The sequence below is a fragment of the Neopelma chrysocephalum genome, unplaced genomic scaffold (assembly GCF_003984885.1).
Source record: "Neopelma chrysocephalum unplaced genomic scaffold, ASM398488v2 Primary Assembly neopelma1_95b, whole genome shotgun sequence".
Classification (NCBI taxonomy): Eukaryota; Metazoa; Chordata; class Aves; order Passeriformes; family Pipridae; genus Neopelma; species Neopelma chrysocephalum.
In genome coordinates this window covers 1,625,370-1,650,665 of record NW_020897758.1, presented here as the reverse complement: position 1 = coordinate 1,650,665, position 25,296 = coordinate 1,625,370, and the positions used below count along the sequence as shown (strand labels likewise).

Sequence of the window (25,296 nt, the reverse complement as noted above, 5' to 3'; positions counted from 1 at the left end):
GCTTTTTACAGGTGGAGTATAGAGAAATGGATGAGAGTCTTGCAAACCTGTCAGAAGATGAGTATTACTCTGAAGAAGAGAGAAATGCTAAAGCTGAAAAAGAGAAAAAACTACCCCCACCACCTCCACCAGCTCCTGCAGAAGAAGAGAATGAAAGTGAGCCGGAGGAGCCATCTGGTGAGTAAAGAGAGACCTCTTTTGACACTACTTACCTAGTTTATTAACAGAAATGTAGCAGGGCCAGGTGTGGCATCATGAATTCTATGTGTGGGTTTGATCTAGTTTCAAATTATTGTTCTACAGTGTTTTATTGCTTGCCCCATTTTCCTGAGGGGAAAAACTCAGAAGAGCAGCCTGAAAAAGTTGAGAATATGCATGAATCTAATTCCAAATGAAGCCAGACTTCTTGTGGTAGATTCTCATGATCCTTAGTGACTTGTCTTTGGAAGCTCATTGACCAGAGTAGCCTCTTTGGCTCTCTGCTGCCATACCTGCTCATGTAGCAACATTCACTTACTCCTCTGAGAGAGAAAAAGTTGAGTTTATGGGGGGAGAGATTCTGTGCAGAAGAACGAATTTAATATACTGTGATTCCCGTAGCTTTAAACTGTGGCTCTAATCTTAAATTCTGGTTGAATACTGTTCTCTTAAACTTCAGTGTTTTCCTCATTATCTTTGACAGAGCTTCACTTTACAATGAAAAGTTTTTTAGACAGGAGGCAACTTTCAAAATTTGTGGTAGTAGCAGTACCCTATCCTTTACCTCTGTTGTGTTTACAGCTCCCATCATTAGCGAGGTCTGGTGGTGGGGCATCACTCAGGTGTCTACAAGATAGTGCTTTTACAAAGTTCAGAGTCCGAGATTTTATGAGATAAAATGTGTACTAGTTCTTTTGGATAAGAGCTGATGTCTAGTAGTTGAATCTTTGCTGATTCATCACCTATGTGAGTTACTGCTAGTCTTCAGTTGCACTCCCTTAATTTTCTTTTTATCTGGCAGGTTTGAGAATGTAGACAATAAGACTGATGTCAGCTTGGGGATACCTACCTTTAGTTGCAGAAAAATTATAAAAAGCCACAGTTGTGTTTTATCTCTTAGGGTTTTCCCTTGTAACCTTTCCTTGTTGCAGCTGTTGGCTCCTGCCTTAATACAGGAATACTGTAGCTGATATGCTTGACTTAAATATTTGCAATGATAAAAAACCTCCTCCCTCAGTTGTAGCTGATGTATCAAAAATGGAATTTTAATATATGTAATTAAGCAAGTATCTTAAGTTTACTATTTAGTTTTGCTTAGACCTTGTGTTTAATCATTGAGACCTAATATTAATACGTTTTTTATTTCTCTCAGATTCCATTTTATGCCTCTAAGAATGATTCTTGAAATCGGTTTGAGGCATAATTGGTGAAGTACAGTGAATCAGGTTTTATCCCATGATGGAAGAAATGTGGAAGATAAGCAGTGATGAATCATGCCATTCTATACACACAACAGCCTGTTAAGCAGTTATTCTGAAGCACTGTACTTAGCCATCTAAATACAATCAATTTTCAAACAGGCTCTATGTAGCTGCCTAGAAATAAGTTGACTTCAGGTCATCATATAATTTCTCTATTCCTAGAAATTCTGTGATACGCATGAAGCAGTAAAGTAGGAAAAGGACAAATTTTCAGTTATCATTCCATAGCTAGTCTTGCTGTAGTTTTAAAGGCTTCTGAGACTATATACATTTGTGGATCTCTCTATCTTTGTCTTTATTAATGCAGATGTCAAGAGCATCAGGTGTTATACTGGCTGTTAAAGTGCATTGAAACTTCTAATTCAGGCACCTATTAGAAGGAGGAGGCATGGAGTCTGCTATATATAAAAACAGTGTTTATAATTGAGGTTTTCTCCTTCTCTGTCACTTTGAAGCAAAAATTGACATATGCAATAAGAAATACTAAATTGGACAGTAATACTAGAGTAGGATTGCATATTGAAAATTTAGCAAAATTTTAATTAGCCTGTGTATTACTGTTAATTTACTCTCATTGCAGACCTTAAAAATTTCCTTTCTGTGTTTAAAGCCTATAAAAACACAGGGAATGCAGTAGAGGTGTTATAGGTTATGCCCTTTAGAGTTGAAAAGCCTGACTGTGCAACTTAAAAATGTCTTGGTGCCAATGTCTGGCATTTTTTTAGCCTGTCCCCACAGACAGCTTACAGTAAGGTAGGTTACTAAGTGTCACAGTTCAGGTGAGAGTGAAATGCTGGTCTTATTTGGGGTAGGTCCTCTGGATGTATTCAGCTGTTGGGAATTCCAGGTGTTTTGGCTATATACATTATTACAGTCTGGATTTGCAAGATTTACTGCCTGCTATTGCAGAGCAGTTTTAAAAGGTGTGACAGTATTTCATAGTTAAGACAATTTCCTTAGATTATCTCTTCTCTTTTTACTTGAGGAATGTTTTCTAATAGCAGAAAGCTTCCAAATTCCCTTTCAGTGCTGAAAGACATTAGTGTTCTTGTTTGCCAGTATCCCTTCTGAAATTAAGGAGCTTGCCTCTTTTGTTTTTCTCCTCTAAGGATCTTTTTGGTTTTCCTCACCAAATTGGATTTTCATTTTTATAACTATTGAAGATTTTCTTTACCAGCTCATGACCTTTTAGTGTGCTCAGTATTCTTACTTTGTGGTAATCCTAGCTGCTGTTTTCCAAGGAACTGAGTATGATCGAGATTAACATCAAGTCTGTCTGTCATCTGACTTTGTCTGTTTTTCTAAATAAATTCAGTACTCTGTGATACTCGTGTGCAGCTATTTTTTATTTTGAAACAGGGGATGATTATATGAAGTGGACTCCTTTGTGGATCTACTTCCTAATTGCTCTTCAACTCATGGTCTGTTATTCTGTTGCCTTGAGACTTTCAGCAGGTTCTGCTCTTGCACATGTTCTGCTGAGCTACAATAGTGTGGATGTTATCGTGGATCAGCAGTTTGCTTGCTGCTTTGTTCCTTTGCAGCTAGAACCTGACTTTCTTCCAGGGAAGGAGAGCCAATCTTCACTAGCAGGCCTTGTTTCCACACTTCTGTGCTCAGACTGGGTAGGATTTAGAATTGTGTCCAAGCAAGCAGTAATACTCATGAGAAGAGGAAAATACAGATTTCTTTCTGTAAGTAAGCCGAGAGCAATTTTTTACCCTCTACTCCTTGTCAGTGCTAATTCATGGATAACGAATTCTGCAAACTGATGTCAGCATCTTTTCACTTTCTTAATTTATGGAAGGCATAAGTGAAACTTTGATTGCAAATTAATGGCCTATGATTGAGTGTAAATATTAATGTTTGAGCAGTGTTAGTCTCTGCTAGAATGGAAGCAGGTCTTGATATGTTCCCGGCAAAATAAAATACTTGCAGTGTAGGTCAAGTAAGGAGTTTTATTTTGCTGTTGCAGATACATTAGTCATAGAATCCTGACTTTGGGTCTTGTAAGGCCTTTCAAAATACAATTATTTGTCACAGTCTCTCATGTGAGTTTTTGAACTTTTCTGCTTATCTACAAGTACTGACTATTGCTCCTCTGCTGTAGCTGAGTGAAAATATCTGTCTTGTTTCAATTCTTGTTTTGTTTTATAGATGTGTAATGTTACGACATTCTAGATGTTAATCCAGGTTATCACAGTATGCAAACATTTGGTTCACTTTTTGCGTCTTACTGTAGGGGTTAAATTTGTAGTTCAGATGAAATTCTTCTAAGTTAGTGTATCCCCTAAGAGCCTCAAATTACATTCTGGCAAAATCGTCCACCTGGTCCCAGACTCTTTAAAAGCGCGTTCAGCTACAGGTTAGACCTTGCTCTTATCTGTTTGGAGATGACACCTTGAACAGTTGTGCTCTAGGAAGTGGCTGTTGCACTCCAGTGACTGTTGCAGCAGTGTGTTTCAGCGGGGGTTGGTTTGGGATTGCTGACTGTTGAAGCATGTGGTTTGAAAGAGCCTTGGTACAGCAGCAGCCAGCTGAACAGCACTCAGCCATCTCTGGAGTGTGCCATGGCTTCCTGCTCTCTGCAGGTGACAAGACTCCAGGCAAACATCTGACTGTGAAGGAATATTGCTCATGAGCTCAACCCGGAGCTAGTGTCTCCTGAGAAGTGAGCAGTGTGTGAGGTGACCTGTAGTGACTTTGTTCCTGCAGGCACTGCAGCTGCACTCATCTCTGTTCTCAACATGCTCTGTTCCTGCTTGTGTTGCAGTCCTGTAAAGGCTGCTGTTCAGGACTTTCATGCAGGCTAAGGTAATTCTCAGACTTCTTCAGATCTTTCAGATGAGTGCTTAGGCTTTCCTCATGTTTCTGTCACTGGGTATGTTGAAAGACTGATGTCTTTCAGTGCTGGGTGTTGATCATATCACTGATCAATGGTCTGATGTGTACTTGGCTTCAAAGGCAGTCTTAGTGTGTTAGAACATTGATGGTGTATCAAGGGCACTGAAGCCAAAATAAATGGTCTGAGCCTTTAAAGAAATGTTCTGGCATCAAGCTTCAAGGAAGGGTTTATGACAAAAAGATTAAGAGTAGGCTCTCCCGAATGTAAGAGGCTTTTCAGAATGGCTCAGACTATCCCCTTGCATATGAGGAGACTCGGGAGCACCAAAGGCAAGCTTATCAAATTCTTAGGGTTTGAGATCCATAGAATCTGATGGTATCCATCCATCTTGACAGTAAGAAATGTGATCTGATTATTTAAATCCTAGCCATTAATAAAGTTGATTATAAATATTTAGCCACCAGGAATGCTACATATTGTATACTTCTTTATTTCCCATAAAATCTGATGTAAAGCTTTCCAGTAACACGGGTAACACTTTAGAAGATCACAATTTGGTGCCCTGAATCTAGGTTCCAGAAGATGGAATTCTCAGAAAATGGGTTTAGTTAGTTGGTGAAATTTAATACCTACAACGCCAACTTGCCAGGCCTTTATGTCCAGTATGGTTTAACTTATGGAGTAAGGTCCCTGAGTTCTCCTCTTTCCTTCCACAGGGCAAGCAGGAGGACTTCAAGACGACAGTTCTGGAGGGTATGGAGACGGCCAAGCATCAGGTGAGGGTGGCGTTTGATGCTTGCCACTGAGTAGCAAGAGCCGCCAAGTTAGGGATTGATGCTTGCAAGTGCGCATGGGTGTGGTTGTCCCGAATTTAGCAAGAGATGTAGGAGTTGTGTACCCACCTGTTTAAAAAGTGTGGAGTATTTTCAAATTTCAGTTGAGGACTATAACAACTGTGGAAAAGGGCGCTAGCTAACCTGTGTTGAAATGCCTCAGGCCGATCTCTCATCCCTCCACTCCTCTCCATGTTCAGAGGAGTCCAAATGTGCAAAAAACTGTTTCTTACCTAGCCAGTTTGTACCACCTGGACTGACAGAGAGAACCCTGGGCTTTAGAATTGTAGACCTTTTTTCTAATTTGCTGAAGAAACAGCATGGAGTACCTTTTTGCTCCTTTATTTTTGTCTTTTGAAAGGCTTTGTGTTTGCACTGTGTGCCAGTGGTTAGCCCAGGAGATTATCAACTGGGCAGATTCATAGTCTGCAGCTCACTGGACTTGATTGTGAATTGCATTTGCCATTTGGCCTCAGTACTGCTGCTGGCAGTACACACTTAACTGCTTCAGTCACAGGATTGGTGTCTTTACTCTTAAGTACTTGGAGTGCTACTGAAAATCTTCTCCAGCTCTGCTGCTTTTGCTCTCATTTCAGGATTAGGGTTTTAAGCAAAGGAGTCAAAGGCTCTAGAACCTGTTCTGTACCTCCAAGTTGCTCTTTTTGAAGAAAACAGAACTTCGGGATACTCATCTAAAAGTGCATCCTTTGCTGTTCTAAGTAAGGGAGCCGAGTACTGTTATGGATCTTACCACTTAAACAGAACTGCTGGCTCATGGGCTTAAGGATGCACTGCCTATTTCATTTTTAGGCAGGCATTGGCTAATAGGAAATTCTGCATATTTTGCATTTTGTATATATGCTGAGAGTATGCTTTAACAATTGTCCAATTCATTGGGCAGAAAGCTTTCCTTCAGAGTGTTTTTCATCTGCAGATATTTCAGTGAGTCTTTAAATGAGTAGCATCCCTCAGGATTTCTTCTGTGAGGAAGAAGATAATCAAACTTCAGCACATGAGTTCCTGATGCTGAATGTCAGGAAGTGGCAAGTGTGTGTGCGAATGTGTGTGAGGAGGAGCTGAGTCTAGGCAGAGCCATTTAAGCAGCCTGAAATCCAAATCCATTTAGCTTTCAGCTGCGTAGTTGCAGAAGCAAATTCAAGGACATTTAGTTCTTATAAGATCTTCCAGTGCTTGGCCGAATAAAAATTATATGTTTGCTATTAATAGCTATGCTTTTGCTAAATTCTTGTATCAAATGCTGTTGCGGGTTGGGTTTTTTGTTTTTTTTTTCTTAAATACCAGTGCTCATCTGGACCTATTCTGACATTTTTGTTTTTAAGTTCATGTATTGCCATGAAAGACATGTGGCCTTAAAAAAAAAAACGACAACCCAACCCACCTTGGAGTTCTTTACAAAAATATTAGCAGTGCCATATTCTCTGGCTGCTCAGTTTGAAGAAATAAATCCCAATGCTTTTCAAGAAAATACTGAGTTGCTTTAAATCCATGTCTGAGTTCCCTGGTTGTTCGTGATTGCATGGCTTTTTAGCAGGTAGCCAGAGAAGCACACTTCTTTTAGCACAAGTCTATAAGATGGAGTCAGATTCAGCATTTCAGGTCTTTAACTGGCCATTCTCTGAAATTGTGCTGCTGAGCTTTTTGCTAGCACTTGAGGATCTAGAACCTTAGTTAAGATTTGTTAACATTAATGAAGTATCAGAGAATTAGTAACTTTGGTTTGATTTCCATGCTCAGTTTTACAGAATTTATAGTATTTATTTATACTATTTATAGTAGAATTAATGCAGATGTTGACACGGTTGGGCCAGTGTTAGATGGAAGGACAGCAAAATGGCTGGGGGTGGTTATTACTGGAGAAAGTGAAGTTCTAGCAGAGCTGTAGGTTTCTATTCCATAGCTGAATATCAGTGCAAGAAGCATTGTGGGTGCGGCAATTTCTCCTACAGTTAATTTTATTTTACTTGTAGTGCTCTGTAGCTTCTGTTACTAGTTTCCTCTTGTAAAATTCCTGGATTACAGACAGTTTTCTTTACCCTGAGTCATCACGCAGTTAGACCTTTTGATCTTTGCTTGTGGATGAATTTTTTTAGTTTCACAACCGTTTCCTTCCTTAGTTTTTTTTCATTACCTTTGAAATGTAAAAATGCTTGGAGTGTGTGGTGGCACCAGAATTGGAGGAAGATAATTCCTCTTCCTGATACAGTGACATGTACTGCTGCAGGGGAACTTCAAACTCTCGGAGAGTTGTCTTGGTTAGTGTAATACACTGCAAGATTGTATTTTCTTTGGTATTTATAATAATCTTTTGAACAATTCCAGTTTCAGCAAGTGATCTTAATCTTACTGCATTACTTGTGGGATTTTTTTCCCCTTGGGATGTATTGGCTTCTATCTTTCCAGACTGAATGCACTCTCCTCTGTCTGTCCTGATCGTAAGTCACTTCCTAGGACACGGGAGATTGATATTGTTCTTGCTATATTTCACATCTCAGTACTTCATTTTGCTCACTGTGCCTGCAAGGTGTGCTTTCTGCACTGTACTTATGCTGTAGCACTTAATGCACCTGTGTCTTAGTTTGTTACTTTATAGTACAACATCACAGAGACTGAGGAAAGCAGGGTACAGAATTATAGTTACTTCACTGCCAGTGTGTGAATTGACAGAAATGCAGGTGCCTGTATGAATGAAGGCTTTCCCTGGAGGAAAGCTCTCTTGTATGGGTTCAGCGTCACTCTTTTACATGTGGAGCATTTAAAAGGAAAAGTAAGAAATCTGGAGTTGTAGTGTACACAGCACTTAGGGAGGCACAGGAAATGTGTGTGATTGTATTTCATTGCACTGCATGATGTGAATATGCAAAAGGAGAGGTTAAGGTGGGTTCCTCTAGCTGGAGGAGGTCAGTGCAAATTAAACCTTGAGAAGCAGGTGAGGGGGGACAGTAGACATTGTGCTTGTTTCTTAAAGATATTTTGGCTTTGAATAGGTTCCAAAATGTTGTCCCAATTCTGGTAGAAACTGGAAACCACACAAATTAGGGACAACATCTAAAGTAGTTACATTTTATTGATATTATATGTGCTGTTGATATATGCCCCTGCCCCACTTATTTTTCAGGCTTTGGTTTTGGGGGTTTTTTTTGTTTGTTTATTTTTTGATTCCCCCATAGGATAGCTTTTTCATTAACTCTAGATGATACTTGTAATTCAAAGAACTGTTGACTTGGACACCTGTATGTCTTGCACAAGTAAATAGAAGGACTAATTGAAAGCATGATGTGAAATTGGCCACCATATCACCTCATGGCTGGATGCACTGGCTAGGAAGGGTGGTGTTCCTTTTAGGGTGCCTGTAGACAACTTGTCTTTTTATTGTAGGTGTGGAGGGTGCAGCTTTCCAGAGTAGACTTCCACATGACCGTATGACATCTCAAGAAGCCGCCTGCTTCCCTGATATAATCAGTGGGCCACAGCAGACTCAGAAGGTGTTTCTGTACATCAGGAACCGCACCGTAAGTTTGTTGTAAAAGTATTGATGAAAAAAGGGTAGGACATGGTGTACCTTGCAATTACCATGTCTAACAGTTGGTAGATTGTTTCTTGTTCTGAGACAGTGGGGCTTAATTTCTGGCATCCTGTCATGCTCTATGTTGCTAAGGAAGTTGCTATCCAGTTCTTGATCAAAGCAGTGCTGTGAGGCATCATAAAGAATCTGTAGTGTACTTACAATATCCAAAACAGTCATAGCAAACTACATGATTCAGCTAATGCAGCTTTTAAAAAGGAAACAGAAAGCTGGTGCAAATGTTCTATTACTTGATTTCAGCTTAAAGTAGAAGCCTCTGTAGATTACTTAATAATGAAACACATTAGTGCTTAAGGCAAACCTCTAAGCTTTTATTTTTTACTTTGCTTAGCATTCAGTTGCTGTATTCCTGAGACATCAAGCCAATCATGTAGCTTATTCTCAGACCACAACAGTTACTTTACCAGCTTTGATTTCATAAAAGAAATTGTAATGTTGAAGAAATGAAACTCTACTTCTGAATGTTTGTAGCATCTCTGCCCAATTCAAAACTTCCATGCAACTTAAGAATGAAGGAGCAGTATTCAAATAATTATTCAGGAGTTCACTCACTTGAGTTCAGCCAAACATGCCTGAAGTTTAGCCCTTAATAAAACTTCAATATTAGTATTCTGTTTTGCAGATTGCGACAACACTTTCAGGGTCCTCAGCATACCAACAGGGATCAGGACTTTATCCTGTATTTTGAAAAGTGTGTTTTAGAAAACTTAAGTCATGCTAGAAAAAATTAACAGTATGACAGCAGGAAATATTTTGAAAATTGCTGTATTGCCATAGTTAAGGGAGAAAACACCTTATGTACCACTCAGTTTTTTTCACAGACTTAAGATGATCAAGCAGCATTTCGATGTACTGACCCTGGTAGCACCCAGTGCTTAGTAACTTAGACAAGTTATTTAAAATTTATGTGTGGTGGACATCTTCATGTTTTTCCTGTGAAATTTCCCTCTAACCCAAGTTGTAACTATTGGGAAGTTATGAGATGTGTAAAAACAGACCAAAGCATGCCAAAAAGTTTGAAAAACTGTTCTCTCAAAACGAATAATGAGTAATCCTTTTACAAATGTGTTAGAAGCAGAAAAGCCTTCCACTGAAACTAAGAAATTACTGGAGAGGAGTATTTGCAGGGAAAACCAGCATTGCTCGTCTGTTGGCCTTATTCACTGTGGAGGAACTTGGAGAAGTTCCCGAGCAGGAATCCCATTTGAGGAAGGCTTGTGAGAGGATCTCCTCCAGTGAGGATAGCAGAGGTTATGGAACAGCTGATATGAACCTGGTGCTCAGCAGAGCTCTGGCAGTGCTGGGAACTGCAGTGTGCAGTCTCTTACTTTGAGCTGGAATCAAGAATTGAATGAATGATCTGGTAAGTAAAAATATAGTTTTGAAGACTTACAGTAGCTTTTACAAAGGGAAGTCACTCATTTGATCTTTTATGTGAATCCCTCCCACCCCAAAACAACATTAAAAAAACACAACTAACCAATTAATGAAAAAACCCAACCCAAACCAATAAAAGCTCTTGCTAAATTACTGTGACATAAAACAGATTATGAAAATCTACAAAGCAGAATGTAGTATAAATGCTCTGTCATGGCAGTGCAGGGCAGTTGTGGTTTGAAGCCTTTAAAATCTTCTAAGGCCTGTGGTGTTGTGTGTTCACAGAAGGTCTAAAAATCAGAATTTGTAGAAAAAACAGAAGTAATTGTATATATACATACAGAGAGATTTATATATAAAAATATAATTATGGGCTTTACACTCTTCCCTCTGAGAATGGAACCTTAGCATTGTGGTACATAGTACTGTGAAATTGTTAGTTCCACGCTCAGAAATTGTTAGAAAAAAGAGTGTTAAAAATCACTGGGAAAATGAGTACAAGAAAGTACTGAGCTAAAGATGAAATTTGCCTCAAATGGCCTCCCAGATTATATGGAAATTATTTCTTAATCCTTCCTATTCATTATACTTATATGATTTGTTTAATATCTGTGAGGAGCTGTAAAGTTAAGTAGGGCAACTGTAGAGAAATACCCCCAAAAATTACTAATTCTGGAAGGTAAAATGATGTGGAGATGCTATGTATGACCTAGATCTAGGTATGGAACAGTAAAATTTTGTGGCACTATGTACCACAAAGTGGGCGTTCTGGGAAAACAGTTTTTTTCCTAGCATGAAGTGACATTAACATTTCACAGACAGTTCTTCCTGCTCTATTTTTGAACTGTAACTATCTTCTAAATATGCTTTTTATGTGTATGTGGCCAGTATATATGTGTAGTTTTTGTATATGTGGTAGTGTCTTACATTGGTGAAAATGGATTGAATGATTAAATGTCTGAGATAAATAAACCTTGTAACATGACAAATATTCCTGTAGCTTTTACAAAAACAGGAAATTTGATGCTGAAAAGACAGTGCTGGCTGATGTTGTCAGCTACACACATCTTTATGCTACCTTTGTGTATTCCCACTTATTTGAAATGGTGTGAGAGTTTCGAGTGGCCTGTATTACACCTTAAGGAACACTTGAAGGCAAAGTGCAGTGCAGGTGGGGTAGTCCTACCAAAGTTTAACCCATTAGAGGATTTCATCTCCTGACAGTGTTTGGTAGCAAACACCTCGAAAACACCTCTTTTGTATTGCTTAATATGACATGTCATATTTTTTGTTTAAATACAGTTGCAGCTCTGGTTGGATAACCCAAAGGTTCAGCTGACATTTGAAGCAACTATCCAACAATTAGAAGCACCTTATAATAGTAAGTCAAATCTTTCACTACCAAAATCGTCCCGTGTGTACTGCTGTTCTCTTTCACTTTTATTTGGGGAAAAGCTGCTTCAGATGGGTCCTTTGTTAATGGAGCTCCATGAGCGTTCGTGTACAGACTGTGTTACTGCATTATATTCATGATTTAGGTTTGTTAGAATTCATTTGCCTGGTAAAGAAATATCACTACCAGGATTCATAAAAGCTACTAAAAAGATGGGTTGTTACAGAAGTTTCCTGCAGGGTTAATTCACGTGCATCTTTTAAAGTTTGCTTCAGCTTCATGTTGGTTTTCAGCTGTGAGACTTTATTAATCATATGGGTTTGGGGAGGCATTAAAAAGTTGCCTAAGACTTGAGCAGACTGGATGTGATGAAAGAAGTAAGTCAAAGAGTGAGGAGTTACTGCTTGCAAACGGAAACTATTCTACCCATGTCAAGATCTCAATAAACTGAAAAAAGGTGGAGAGGAGTCATAAAAAAAAATTAAGAAGAAAATAGTGCTGAAATGAACACAGATACAACTGTCAAGGATTGCAAAATAGTGAATTATTGTGCTTTTAAGAATAAAAATGAGAATTCAGTGCTCCGGTAAGGGGTTGGCATGATATTGGTAAATCAGATCACAGTTCTGTGTCAAGATCTCAGGATTTTGCAGTCAGTTTCAGAAAAGGTGTTCTTCCCGACTAGATTAAAAGAAGCATTTAATGTCCTGTACAGCTTTTCAGGCAGGACTCAAAACTGCAGTACAGCATGGAAAACAGCTTGTGTTTTCCAGAAAAACTAGTCTCTGGCACCTTCAGGAAGATGGATTGCTCAGTAGGGCAGCAGGGCTACAGAATGTGGTGTGTTCAGTAGGACTTAGGACTAAGTTACTGCTGTGAGTATGTCCTTAGTTCATACATGCTGTTGAACATAAAGAATAAGTTTAAAACCTTACACATTCTTTTAGGTGACACAGTGCTCGTTCACAGAGTTCACAGCTACCTGGAGCGGCATGGGCTAATCAACTTCGGGATCTACAAAAGAGTGAAGCCTCTTCCCAGTAAGAAACTTGAACATTCTTTCTGATTGAAGTTTTGTTTTGTTGTTCTGTGATTTCTCAGGACAAATTTTTAAGTGCTTTATTTTTTCAGAATTGCAGTGCTAAGAAAATAAAAAAAGTCTGGAAAGCCAGCTGGCTATAGATGTTAATGTGTTTTATTTTGATGTGGAGAAGCCACGTACTTACATAAATTACTTTGAGAGGAGAAATGTTGGCAAATCTTCTTTAGATAATTTGGTGACTGTTGCTGTTTAATGAGTTATCTTTGCTCCTCAGTTGAATAACTAAAGTCAGAAACACAATATTGTACTTAGATCTGTTACATGCTTATGTGATGCTTGAATTTTGCAACTTCTCTGCCCTTTCTAGGCTTTATTCTTCTGGGGCAGAAAGAAATAAAACTATGATACTTGTCCCATAATTAATAAGAATCAGTAAGTAATTAATAAGAATCAGTTTCTTCTTCAGACAGTTCTCCTTCAGTAGTATTTTTCCTCCTGTTTTCTTCCTTGTCCCAGATGTACTACTGGTGCATTTTTCTTGTATGTGTCTCATTAAAAAAAATTAAGTATTATGTACAGAATTACTTCAGTTTTCTTTTTGCTATAGTTTGTTCTGTCAGAGCTACTGATGAGAAGGAAGCTGCTTTTTGTTCTTCGTATCTCTTAAATGTAATTTTAACATAACTGCTTGCAATCTAGTACTGCATATATAGAACATTACTGTAGCTGATTTTTCCCTTTCTTTAGCCAAGAAGACTGGAAAGGTGATCATTATCGGTTCTGGAGTCTCTGGGTTGGCAGCAGCTCGCCAGTTGCAGAGTTTTGGAATGGATGTCACAGTTCTGGAAGCCAGAGTATGAATTTCTGTGCTATTTTACTTCTATATAGCAACTTAACTAATAACCACATTTAGTACTAGCACAGGGCTGTGTCCCAGAAGCATGCCCAGGGTGGATAAGTATGTGTGCTGTTCCAGGCAGCATCCATCCGGGATGGATTGCTGATCCTGAACCTGTCTCACAGTGAAACAAGTGGATCTGTTCTTACTAGGAGCTCTCTAATGCTTTCTCAGGGGTGGGCTGGGTAGTCAGGTGCTAGTGTTGTGTGCTTACACCAGGAGCAGCTTAGAACCTTCTTCCTTTCATGGTTAGAAATTGGTTTTTCACCGGAAAGCAGAATGCAAGTCTGTATTTTGAGAACTTGCTTGTTAAATAGAATCATTGCTTGGAACTGTTTTACAACATCAAGCAGCATATTTTTCTTGTAACTTTTAAGTCTACATTAATTCTTTCCTTGCTTATTACTGTGTGCTTAACAGAGACTTTAAAATTATATAGGGCTGCAGTTTGTGGTATGTGAACTAGCTGCTTGTTCTTTCAGGAATAAGGTATTCTTCATATCCAGCCCAAAGTGGAATATCTTTTTTCCTTTTTAAGTGAAGTTTTTTCATATAATCTAATCAAATTGAGAATAGCTTGATACACAGTTAAAATAAATCCATTGACCAATTGGATTTCATCTTATGTTTTACTTCCTTGCTTCGTTTGGTCGTACATTGACTTCTGACACTTTTCTAGCACAGATTAAAATAATCTGCTCAAATTTTTATAAGATTAATGTTTCAGGCTCTTAATATTGCTACTGCTCTTCTGGCTGGGGAGCAGAGCTGCTGACTCTGTGCTTCCCAGGTGCCACACCACTGCAGAAAGTAGAGTGCAACAGTCTAATGGTTTAGGAGTCTCTTGCTCACCTGAATGTATTATGTGTGTGTGTGGGGGAGATTCTTATTGTTTGCTTGCTTGAGTTTTGGGGTTGGTTGGGGTTTTTTTGAAGCTGGAATTAAGAGATTTGTGCTGTAACCTGGCTTTTGTTCTGCGCATCTTGGTTATACTTAGTACGTAAATCTGGCACAAAGCTATTTTAAAATAACACGTGATATTTTTCAGCCATTTTTCTCTAGACTGCTCCTCTTGAGTAGTCTGTATCTTTTATTTTTAATGCAGTTTGGTGTTTTCATGCATTATGATTTCCATGATTTGAGTGATAGTTTCATTGTTTCTACTCATTTTCTGTTGCTTTCAGACTTAGTTTACATGCTTCTGAACTGCTAACCTAATCACTAAAAATCAAACTTAACATTTTTATATTAATTGGTAGCTGTCTGGGATCTTTGCCCATTTGTAACCAATATTTTCTCTGATACTATCCTGCTAGCTGGATGAGAATAGGGGAAGGTGACTTTTTTTCTTATGAAGTTTAAAGTGGTCGAGAAGTAAGTATCATCTTTAGCAGGATGTGAAAGGATCAACATTTTTTTTCTTAATTCCAAAGTGGGCTGCTAATTCATGGTTTTTTTCTTAATTGATAGCACAGCTAAATAATTTCCTATATAGCTATTGAATTTTGCGATAGGAAGTAGGAGAAGGAGGAAATTTATATGTAATTTAATTTGTTCATGGACAATACAGGATTGGTTTTGGAATCAGAGTAGATCCTACTGTAGATACAGTTAAATCTGCCCAAATCAGATTAGGCATCTTTTTTTTCCTATTTTTATTTTCTTTTTTTTCCCTTCTCTGTTTTAAATGCAACTTAAACATTTTATTCCTTAACTTACATGAATTAATTGTATTCAAGTGTTCATTTGCAGAGGTTTTTGAAAAAGTGTACATTCTGTGCCTTTGATTAAGAGAACACTTGCACCACGTTCTATAGAAGCTTCAGTGATTATATTTCAGTGAGATGTCTTGCTGAATGTAACTGGAGGTTTGCTATACTGTGCTTTTAAAAGGACCGAGTGGGAGGAAGAGTTGCTACCTTTCGCAAGGGGAACTACGTTGCTGATCTAGGAGCAATGGTGGTAACAGGACTTGGTGAGTTTTTCATAATCAAAAGGAGTGGGGAGGAAAATGAGGATGTTACAATTCTGAAACCTTAATGCTATTTTCTTTCATGGCCAAAATAATTGGGTATTTTTAACTATTATAAAATACATGTTCTAGTTCAACCTCTTTGGTGGTTAGCATTTTTCATAAGAAACAGGGCTATATATGATGGGAGTGACCCCAAAGATGTGTTTTTTCGTTTACATTGGAAAACAAGGGAGTAGGGGAAGTGCAGATTAGAGCCATTTTAAGGAGAAAGCCCTTCTTCAGAATTTAAACCCCAAAAGTACTTTCTCCAAGTGATTTAAAAAATAACTGTAAAAGTAATGGCAAACAAGCTGTATTTCTTCCTATTTATTACTGTTTTATGATATGGCATCAGTTATTGATATGGTTACTCTTCTGAGAAGATGGGGAGGTGTTTAGTGTGGAATATCTTTCAGTAATGCAGTGAAATGATAAAATAATATAAAATCTATACTAAACCTGAGTTTTACTGACTGCCTAAAGTTGGTGTCTGTCTTATGGTTAGTCTTATTAAATTGCATACAGAAGCTGGTTCCAGGCAAAAAACTTAAGTGGCACAGTCCTGGAAAAAGAAATTTCAGGTTGCCTAGTGAAAGACTACTATTTTTATGTTTAATTCATGTAATCATAGAATGTGAAGGGTTTGGAATGGACCTTAAAGATATCTAGTCCCAACCCCCCTTGCCATGGTCAGGGACACGTCTCACTAGACCAGGTTGCTCAAGGCCTCATCCAACCTGGCTTTGAACATTGCCAGGTTTGGGACGTCCACAACCTGCTTGGGCAACCTGTTCCAGTATGTCACCACCCTCACAGTAAAGAACTTCTTCCTAATATCCAGCCTAAATTTCCCCTCATTCGATTTGTACCAATTACTCTTTGTCCTGTCGCTACAGTTCCTGAGGCACAGTCCCTCTCCCTGTATGACCCCTTCAGACACTGGAAGGTTGCTATGAGGTCTCCACTCAACCTTCTCTTCTCCAGGCCGAACAGCTCCAACTTTCTCAGCCTGTCTTTGTAAGGGAGATGCTCCAGTCTTCTTACCAAATTCGTGGCCTCCTCTGGACTTGCTCCAACAGTTCCATGTCCTTCTTATGCTGGGGATACCAGAACTGTACACTGTGCTCTAGGTGGGGTCTCACAAGAGCAGAGTAGAGGGGGAGAATCCCCTCCTTTGACCTGCTGGCCACGTTCCTCTTGATGTAGCTCAGAACACAGTTGGCTTTCTGGGCTGTGAGCGCACACTGCCGGCTCATGTTGAGTTTTTCATCCACCATTACCCACAAGTCTTTCTCCACAAGGCTGCTCTCAATCACTTCTCCACTCAACTTGTAGGCGTGTCTGGGATTGCTCTGACCCAGGTGTAGGACCTTGCACTTTGCTTTGTTAAATTTCATGAGGTTTGCATCAGCCCACTTCTCCAGCCTGTCCAGGTCCCTTTGGATTGCATCCCTTCCCTCCAGTGCATCCACTGCCAGCTTCCTTAGCACCCGCGGATGAATCTCATCAGGTCCCATGGACTTGTGCACCTTCAGGGTTCCTTAGATGGTCTCAAACCTCAACCATGAATGGTCACACATTTGTGATTGGTGTTTCCTTTCTAAAAGAATGTACCCTTTGTTTTGAATGAGGCAGCATATGCTATGAAGAAAGATTCCTGTGAGGATGGAGATGGTTTGAAAGGCATCTTTCATGTTTCTGAATCTGGAAGAGAAGAGAGAAGGTTACTGAAGGGGTCGAGCTTGTGGTTTGGAAAGGTGAAAGACTGAAGTAATAGGATCTTTTCTGGTTTTGATAGTAAACTGTGGAAGAACTGTAATTTTTAGTAGGTTGTTGAACTAGAAACAGGAACTTATTCAGACCTACTTCAACTCTGTTCTGCTTGTTTGGTCACTTCTCTAAAGACAGGAGGTATTAGGGTGGCAGAGCTTCCCCCTCTATTTTAAACAAACACTCTTGGTTTGATTGAGTTGCAAAATAAGAGACCACTGGGAATCTAGACCTGAAAAACTTTTCTCAAATTTAATTTTGTGGAGGAAGCCCATTTTGCTTCTGTTCTATACTATTTCCCATTTGTGTCTATTCTTTTCCTTTCTTCTGCTGCACTCAGTTTGATGTTTAGGGATTTGAGATGCTTAAAGTTGTTGCTTTCTGTCTTTCTCATTGTTCAGTTGTGGGATCTCCTCAGTTGTTTTCTAATTTGTTTAGTTAACACAGCTTCCAGGTCCAGTTGGTGTTTGGGGTTCATCTTCTACAGATTGTATTCACTAGTGTCACTTGTTGGAGTTCCACTAAGTTTTTAGAGACTGGATTCTTTCAGTTCCATCTCCATGTCACCACACTTGGGCAAAAGCTCCTGAAGTTCCTGTGCATCTGTGAGAGCTTTCCTTGACTTTTCAAACACCCTGCTTGCAGATGTGTTTATAGCTATAAACTCTCAATCATACTACGGTTGCTGCCACTCTAGGACTCTGCTTGTATAATCACCCTTTTTTACATCCTGTCCTTCAAGTGTTGGTCAGCAGGTTTTTTTCCATGTCCTCATTGCAGGAATTGCTGTGAAGAGCAGACCTTTGACAGTGTTACACTAGGTCACTGGAGCTGATGTTTTAATCTCTGAAATAGCTTTAACTGTTGAGTTTTTGTTCAATTGCAGACAAATTTTGCAGGAATTTCTGTTAACTATATAAAATCTTTTCCAGGAGGAAATCCCATGGCTGTGGTCAGCAAACAAGTGAATATGGAATTGGCAAAGATCAAACAAAAATGTCCACTTTATGAAGCGAATGGACAAGCTGTAAGTCTGATACTGTTTTCACGAACCTTTTAAAAAGAAGTATATCTCAAGTGTATTTGTTACCAGGCTATTGGTCTTGCAGGAGATGGCTTCCAAGGAGAGGGGAGAACAGAAGCGTGTCTCCCTTTTTAGGCATTGTAGTAATATGCTAGCACATCTGCACATATTCTTCTAAAACCTACTCTTTCCACATGAGTTTTTACCTTTATATTTCAGAGGTTTTGTGTAAGCCAAGTTCCTGTTTGTTCTTCCCAAATCCATTACTATTTTTCCTTAGACAGTTGTCTGTCTCACTCTTTGAAGCAATTATCTGCTGTGCTGGCACTCTAGCTTCTGTTGTTGTTGCTGCTATTCTTTTTTCCTGAAGTAAGCTCATTCTTGCTGTTGTACTTTGATGCTGCTTTTTAAAGACTTGACTAGCCAATGCCAGCTGGTTGAATGCATGCAGCAATAATAATCTAGAGCTATGATTCACAAACTTAATTAGCTTTATTCTTCCTGCTTTAATGTCAAGGAATGCTGTTAGGGATAGAAATGATAGAAATTAGTATAATGCTGAATCTCACACGTGTTTACCAGAAGTGTCTTGGTGGATCTTCAGTCATGGTACAAAGAGTAACCTCTGAAAGAAGACAGGTGAGGATGCTGGGCATCCTGCTAGAGGCCTGGAAAAGTGATCCTTGGCTCAAACTTGTTTCTAACCTGGGACCTGCAGCTCCTCTTACTGCACGTGAGTCAATAGGATGTTGTAATAAACTCAGAGAAAGCTAGCAAAGGCACTGTAGATAGTTCTACAGTTCGTTGGCCCCTGTGCTGAGCCCCACGTGGTCCCCCTGAGTCCAAAGGAAAAGGAAAGGAAAGCCTGTTGGTGAGAGTGCTGGTCACAGTCTGGTCGAGGGTGGTGATCACAGTCTGGTTGAGAGTGGCGATCGCAGTCCGGTCGAGGTTCTGGTCCTCCTCTGGATCCGACGAGTGGGCCCAGAAGTCCCAAGACCCCAAGATTATATACCCTCAGGTTCAAGTGGAAATGCCCAGTACCTCCCCCAGGGTGGAGAGTTCCACAATGGGTGATTGTGAGTCTTGAGATATTTTTGGAATCCTTGGTGGCCCATTAGCAGACATGACCCCTCAGGCTGGGTGTGGAGGTGCTGGTGACTCCCCAGAGGGGAGTCATCACACCTGAGTCATTGGTGTGAGGATAGGAACATCCTCCTATCTCACAGGCTTCTTAACATGCAGCTTATAGCCTGAGGGGTCAGGTGTGCTCTGGGCAGCTGCTGCAAGTGGTCTATTGTTAACAGTTCCTGGGAAATGACATAGAGGGTGTAGAATATACAGGTTGGGTTACACCCACACAACTTTGTTTACAACTTGTGTTGCTCATTTTGTCTTTATTAGTATACTCCATGATGCTACTGCCCTGTGGAAACTCTGTGGAGGGCCTCTGTTCAACCTTAAGGCAGTGCTTAGTAGTAGCAAGTCCTGTTTTCCACAGTCTTCTACTGGGGACGTACACCAAGTAATGGCCCACAGAAAGAGGCTTTTACTTAAGGCAGAAGCTGTAGCATCATCCTGTCCATCCCCAGGGTCTTCTCTTCAGAAGTAGAATCACTTATCCATGGATTGACTGTAAGAAAGTATTCTAGAAAACAAGTCATTTAGATCAGGCCTTTTCATTTCCAGCTCTTTCTTTTTTATCATTAAAAAACTCGAAAGGTCACAGTAGTGCAGACCCACTCAGTTAAAGTAGATCTTGTTGTTCAGGTATGGTACTAGAATGCCAAGGTTAACTCAGCAGTGGATGTATCACAGGAATGTGACAAAAAAGTTTGCATTTAGGAACTGCCATTTGAAGCTTTCCCTATGCCTCTGCTATGCACAGTAGCCTTGTTGAAGCTTTCTGGTATGCATAGGAAAATAGTCTCATAATTATGAAATATACGTTCTACCTAGAATCAAACCCAAATGTTTTTGGGTAATAGTAGGTGCAGGTTATATTGTTACATAGATATGGAGTTACATAATTGTTATCGAATATTGACTGGCAGGCACTAGTAGAGAGGATGGCATGGGGGAATCTTAAGTACAGATCTGGCTGAAGAAGTTTCAGCTTTAATACTGAGGGGGAACAGTATTGATCTGGGTGATCAATGCGATACAGGCCATTAGGGAAGATACTCAGTTTTTCACAAATGAGCAGAAATGTAAGCATGCACCTACATCTTGAAGTTGTAGATACAACAAGACTGAAGATAAGTGTAGGGGTAGTTTAAAATACCATCATATATAGTTAAAAATATGATCTGTGCTCCAGTAATCATATAATCTATGTCTTCCATAGTGCTGTTGCATATAATATTCCAGCTTTTGAGCTTACAGCATGACAAAACTTTTATCAAGTTTTAAAAGCACATGATCTTGAGAAATGAATAGTGGACATAGAATAGAATATAATAGTGTAAAAAATGAGATCATTCATTTTTGAGACCTAATAACTTTAATGATAGGAGAATTAAGAAACTAGGAGAACCTTACATGGATTGCAGAGTAGGTGAGTCACTAATCTTTGACTGGCATGGGGTGGGGGAGGTATCTTCATTCTTAAAATCATCTCAAAAATGGAGATGCATCAGAAATAGGGAAACTCATTTCATGATGCCTTAAGTCTCCAGGGATATGCCACCTGCAGATCAGTACAGGGTTTCTAAGACACTTCACCACAAAAATAGTGGGGGAATCAACATCTTAGTACAGGCAGGTGGAAAAGTTGTCTTGTGGTGCTTATGGGATGTAGGCAGAGATGAAGTATGACTGTTAATAGTGAACCTTGGTGTTTCAGTCTGGAAAAATGCCAGAGAAGAAAGACTACAGGGCTGGAAGGTAATCACTGGCACAAGAATGAGGGACCAGCTGCAAAGTGGGAGAGGAGTCATAATAAGAGCAATGAGATACCAATGGAACTTCCTAGTCAACACAGGGTATCCTTTGAGTTAGGGCTGAATAATTAGAAACAAGACATCTGATCCAGCCGTAGGGATAGGCTTAGCACTGTCAACAGGACCTCTCAAGCTATTTTTGTTCTGTTTAGCAAACATTCAGGAGCTTTCCCAGTATTTCTGAAGTGCATACTTTTTTCTCCTCATGCTGCTCTTTCCCTTTGTCAGTGTTTTCTCTCTATGCTTTGTTTAACCCAGACTTGGTTTAACAGATGTGAGGTTTGCTCTTTCCAGCACATGAATTCTCATTCATCTAACATATATTTCCACACTGGCAGCACACACTGTTTAACTGAGTATCACCAGTACAGTCAAATACCATGATTCTGGAAGTGTCCTGCTTCCTTCGTTGTCCTAGAAAAGCTGGATTGGTGGTTCTTAGTCACACTGACCACTCCAAAAGATAAATTACAGCCTATCTACTTCAGTGAACTATGCCAAGCCTCTTAAAGACTTGTGATTTTGTAGAGCCATCCTACCATCAGAGTGGTCTTATGGCAAGTTTTTGTATCTATGATTAACACACCTTCATTCCAATAGGGAAATCTTTGTGAACCCATAAGTAAATCTTTGTGAACCCATTAGTTGGTTTAGTTTTCTCTTACAAGAGAAGCCTGTTGTCATGGTGGTTTGACACTGTGGTCAGACTTTTGACAAAATAACATAGTATTGTACAGACACACTTGGTGTCTGACCATTTGAGAGAGCTAAGGTTATTAAATTTCTCTTTACAATGACTAGTCTCAGCAATTGTATTATTTATGAATAGGTTAAGAACATTTGTTCTTTTGTCTCCTAGGTTCCCAAAGAGAAAGATGAAATGGTGGAGCAAGAATTTAACCGTCTACTGGAAGCCACATCCTATCTCAGTCATCAGCTGGATTTTAATGTTCTCAATAATAAGCCTGTCTCTCTAGGTCAGGCTCTGGAGGTTGTCATACAGTAAGTGACTTTGTGGTAGACTTTCCTGTTTTGTGAATGAATTTCCAAAAATGCCTGAAACAATTGTGATGTTCCTAGGATAAGCATTACCCTCTTAATACAGCTGCTTGATCTCAGCTGAGCTCTTGTTTGCATATGTGTTTCTTGTTTACTGAAGAAAAATATGCCACAGAGCAAACCTCTCTTCTTGAAAGTTTCCTGAAAATCATTGCTGCAGTGATGAATAGTGGATACTTGACTCAGTGTGCATACAGCCCACTTACACTACTTGAAAGCTAATGGCCATTGTAATGCCCTTTAATAATAGCAGATGACTTCAAACTCACATTTAGCTAGTCGTGTATCCCTTATTTACAGAAACTTGTATCAATTTTTCAGTTGTCATACAAGTATTAACTAAAATATCCCCTGACAAATACTTTTATTGCATTCCACTAATTTGATTGCGATAATGAGTTCTCATTAACACAAGGATTTTCTGCTGAACTGACTTTCACTTATCACCTTTTCCAGATTGCAGGAGAAGCATGTGAAGGATGAGCAGATAGAACACTGGAAAAAAATTGTGAAAACACAGGAAGAATTGAAGGATCTTCTTAACAAGGTCAGATGATGACATTTAGAACAAGACAATAGCGTTGTGTTCCTGAGAAAGTGCCAAATTTACAAAAATGTCCAAAGAAAAATACCAGAAAGTTGCTATTAAGGCTGTTCTTAAAATACCTCTTTGCTTAAGACCTGCTTAGAAGCCCTGTTAGGACAGGTTCCTCCTTCTTGAGGAGGAACGTAATTGATTAGGCAGAAAACCGTAAAATGTAAATACAGGAAAAGAAAGGAAGAGGACAGACTTGATAAATTGTGATGTTTCATAGCTTCCTTTAGAGGTGCTGGTAATGACTGAAGCTTTTGAGAGGTTATTTAAAAATGTGTACTGTCTTTACTACAAATCTAATTTGTAGTACGAAACACTGGGTTAGACCTCCTTCCGATACTTTTGCTTGTGGTAGATGACATATTTTCTTCTCTGTGGAAGTTTTTCAAATGAAAAATTTTTGTAGACAACTCTAATATTAAGTTATCTGCAACATAATTAGTAATAAATCAATGTTGGGTTTAAGCCATGTTGTTTGGAGGTTGGTGGTATTTATTATCGTTTCTTGGAGGTAGAATTGCATGTAAGTAACATCTGCCAAAACCAGGAAATCTCTTCAGTATAGTGGCATAGCTTGAGGTGAATATGCATTTTACACAGTAACTTATTGAAATCTAACTTTCCACATATTTTTTTCCCCTCTCTTTCTTCCTTTTACCGCTCTGTCTGAAAAGATGGTGAATTTAAAAGAGAAGATTAAAGAACTTCATCAGCAATATAAGGAAGCATCAGAGGTGAAGCCACCTCGGGATATTACAGCGGAGTTCCTAGTGAAAAGCAAACACAGAGATCTGACTGCACTTTGCAAGGTAAAGGATGACATACATATAGCATATTTGTCTGCTTCCTGAGGACTTCAGCAGCCAGGTAAAATTAACCAATGTAAATGTTTCCACATCTCTCGCTCTGATCCAGTGCTTTCAAGAGAATGTGGTAGTAACTCTGGATTGTAACACTGATAATGCTGCATTGAGTACTTTTAGGTGGGGAGTATTAGCATGTTGAAACCTCAGTTTTGGGTGACAGTCTGTGCTGGCTCGTGTCAGCACTTAATGTTTTGAAGGTGAAATTTTATGTCAGGCTTGATCTTTTGATACAGCTGGGTCTCACAATAGTCTGGAAATAAAATCCGCATTTGAAGAGAAATACCTTTTCTCTAAGATAAGAAAGGTGGTTTATTGAATAAAAGACTTCTTTCAATCCAAAGATTATTATGTACAGAGCTCTATTTTGACAAGCAGAGTTAGTTGGCCCTCTCTGGGGGTATCTTGATGTAGAAACATGCCTTAAAAAGGAAACCTCTAAAACTGTTCTTTCTATGTTATTGTGCTGGTTTAAAAGTAAACCTTTGGGAGAAATAAACCCAAATCAAGAGAGATTACAAGTCAGAGTTACAATTTACTAAAAAGATTTCAGTGATACAGAGAAAACCTGGTTTTAACCCACAAAAACAGATGTATAACCCAGCACTCTGGGACAGGAACAGAACAGTGTTCGTTAGCCCCTGTGCTGACCACCACGTGGCCCCTCTGGGTGCAAAGTAAAAGGAAAAGAGAACCTGTTGGTCCACATGATGGTCGCAGTTCTGTCAAAGTTCTGGTCCTCCTCTGGATCCCACGAGTGGTACCAGAAATCCCAAAACTCAAGGTTTATATATGCTCAAGTTCAGATGAGAATGCCCAGTACCTCCCCCAGGGCGGAGAGTTTCACAATGGGTGATTTAACTCTCTGAGTCATGGGATATTTTTTGGAATCTCTGATGGCCTAGGTGTTTCAGCTGCCCATTATGCCAGCCCATTGTGGCATAATGTGGCATAATTAGCAGAGGTGACCCCTCAGGCTGCCTGTGAAGGTGTTAATGCCTTTCAGGAGAGGAGTTATCACCGCTGAGTCATTGGTTTGCAAACAAAAGAACACTCCCTTGCCTCACAGGGTTTCTTTAACACCCAGCTTGTAGCCTGAGGTGTGCCCTGGGCAGCTGCTGCAAAATATCCAGTTAATAACAGTCCATCGTAAGTGACATAGAGGATGTGGAATACAAGTTTTGGTTATACCCACATAGTGATAAACTGGTCCCAGCCCCTGTAACTAGGACAGATACTGACAGACCTCTTGCTAACCCAGGTCAGGTAGAACCAAGGATCATTTTTCAGATACTGAAGATACGTACCTTTATTTGGAAGCTCAGTGTGCGTGTGTAAACATAAGCAGGGGCTCTCCTATTTTGTCACCAATGAACAGCTTTGTGCTCTTGTTGCTTTTGTTGGACACTCCAAGTTATTCTACCTTGAAGGAAAATGACTGTTGCCTTTATACCTACTTCTACTAATGTTTTTTAAAATCAGGAAGAAGCTTGAATTAGATCATGTCTTTATCTTTTATGCATGGTTACTTCTGCTTTGGAAATCTCCATATTCAGTATTAGCTATAATCTTTTAGGAGA

The 25,296-nt window shown here is 39.4% G+C and overlaps 1 protein-coding gene across 1 annotated transcript in view; it reads left to right on the top strand.

The window, feature by feature from the left end:
* KDM1A (lysine demethylase 1A) overlaps nt 1-25,296 on the top strand; it is a 41,120-nt gene that overhangs the window by 2,611 nt on the left and 13,213 nt on the right. The window contains exons 2-12 of the mRNA XM_027694024.1: nt 12-177; nt 5,022-5,081; nt 8,535-8,668; nt 11,422-11,500; nt 12,460-12,552; nt 13,302-13,408; nt 15,346-15,427; nt 18,169-18,263; nt 22,059-22,201; nt 22,715-22,805; nt 23,528-23,662. Of these exons, the coding sequence (XP_027549825.1) occupies nt 12-177; nt 5,022-5,081; nt 8,535-8,668; nt 11,422-11,500; nt 12,460-12,552; nt 13,302-13,408; nt 15,346-15,427; nt 18,169-18,263; nt 22,059-22,201; nt 22,715-22,805; nt 23,528-23,662 (1,185 nt within the window). The remainder of the gene's footprint in view (nt 1-11; nt 178-5,021; nt 5,082-8,534; nt 8,669-11,421; nt 11,501-12,459; nt 12,553-13,301; nt 13,409-15,345; nt 15,428-18,168; nt 18,264-22,058; nt 22,202-22,714; nt 22,806-23,527; nt 23,663-25,296) is intronic.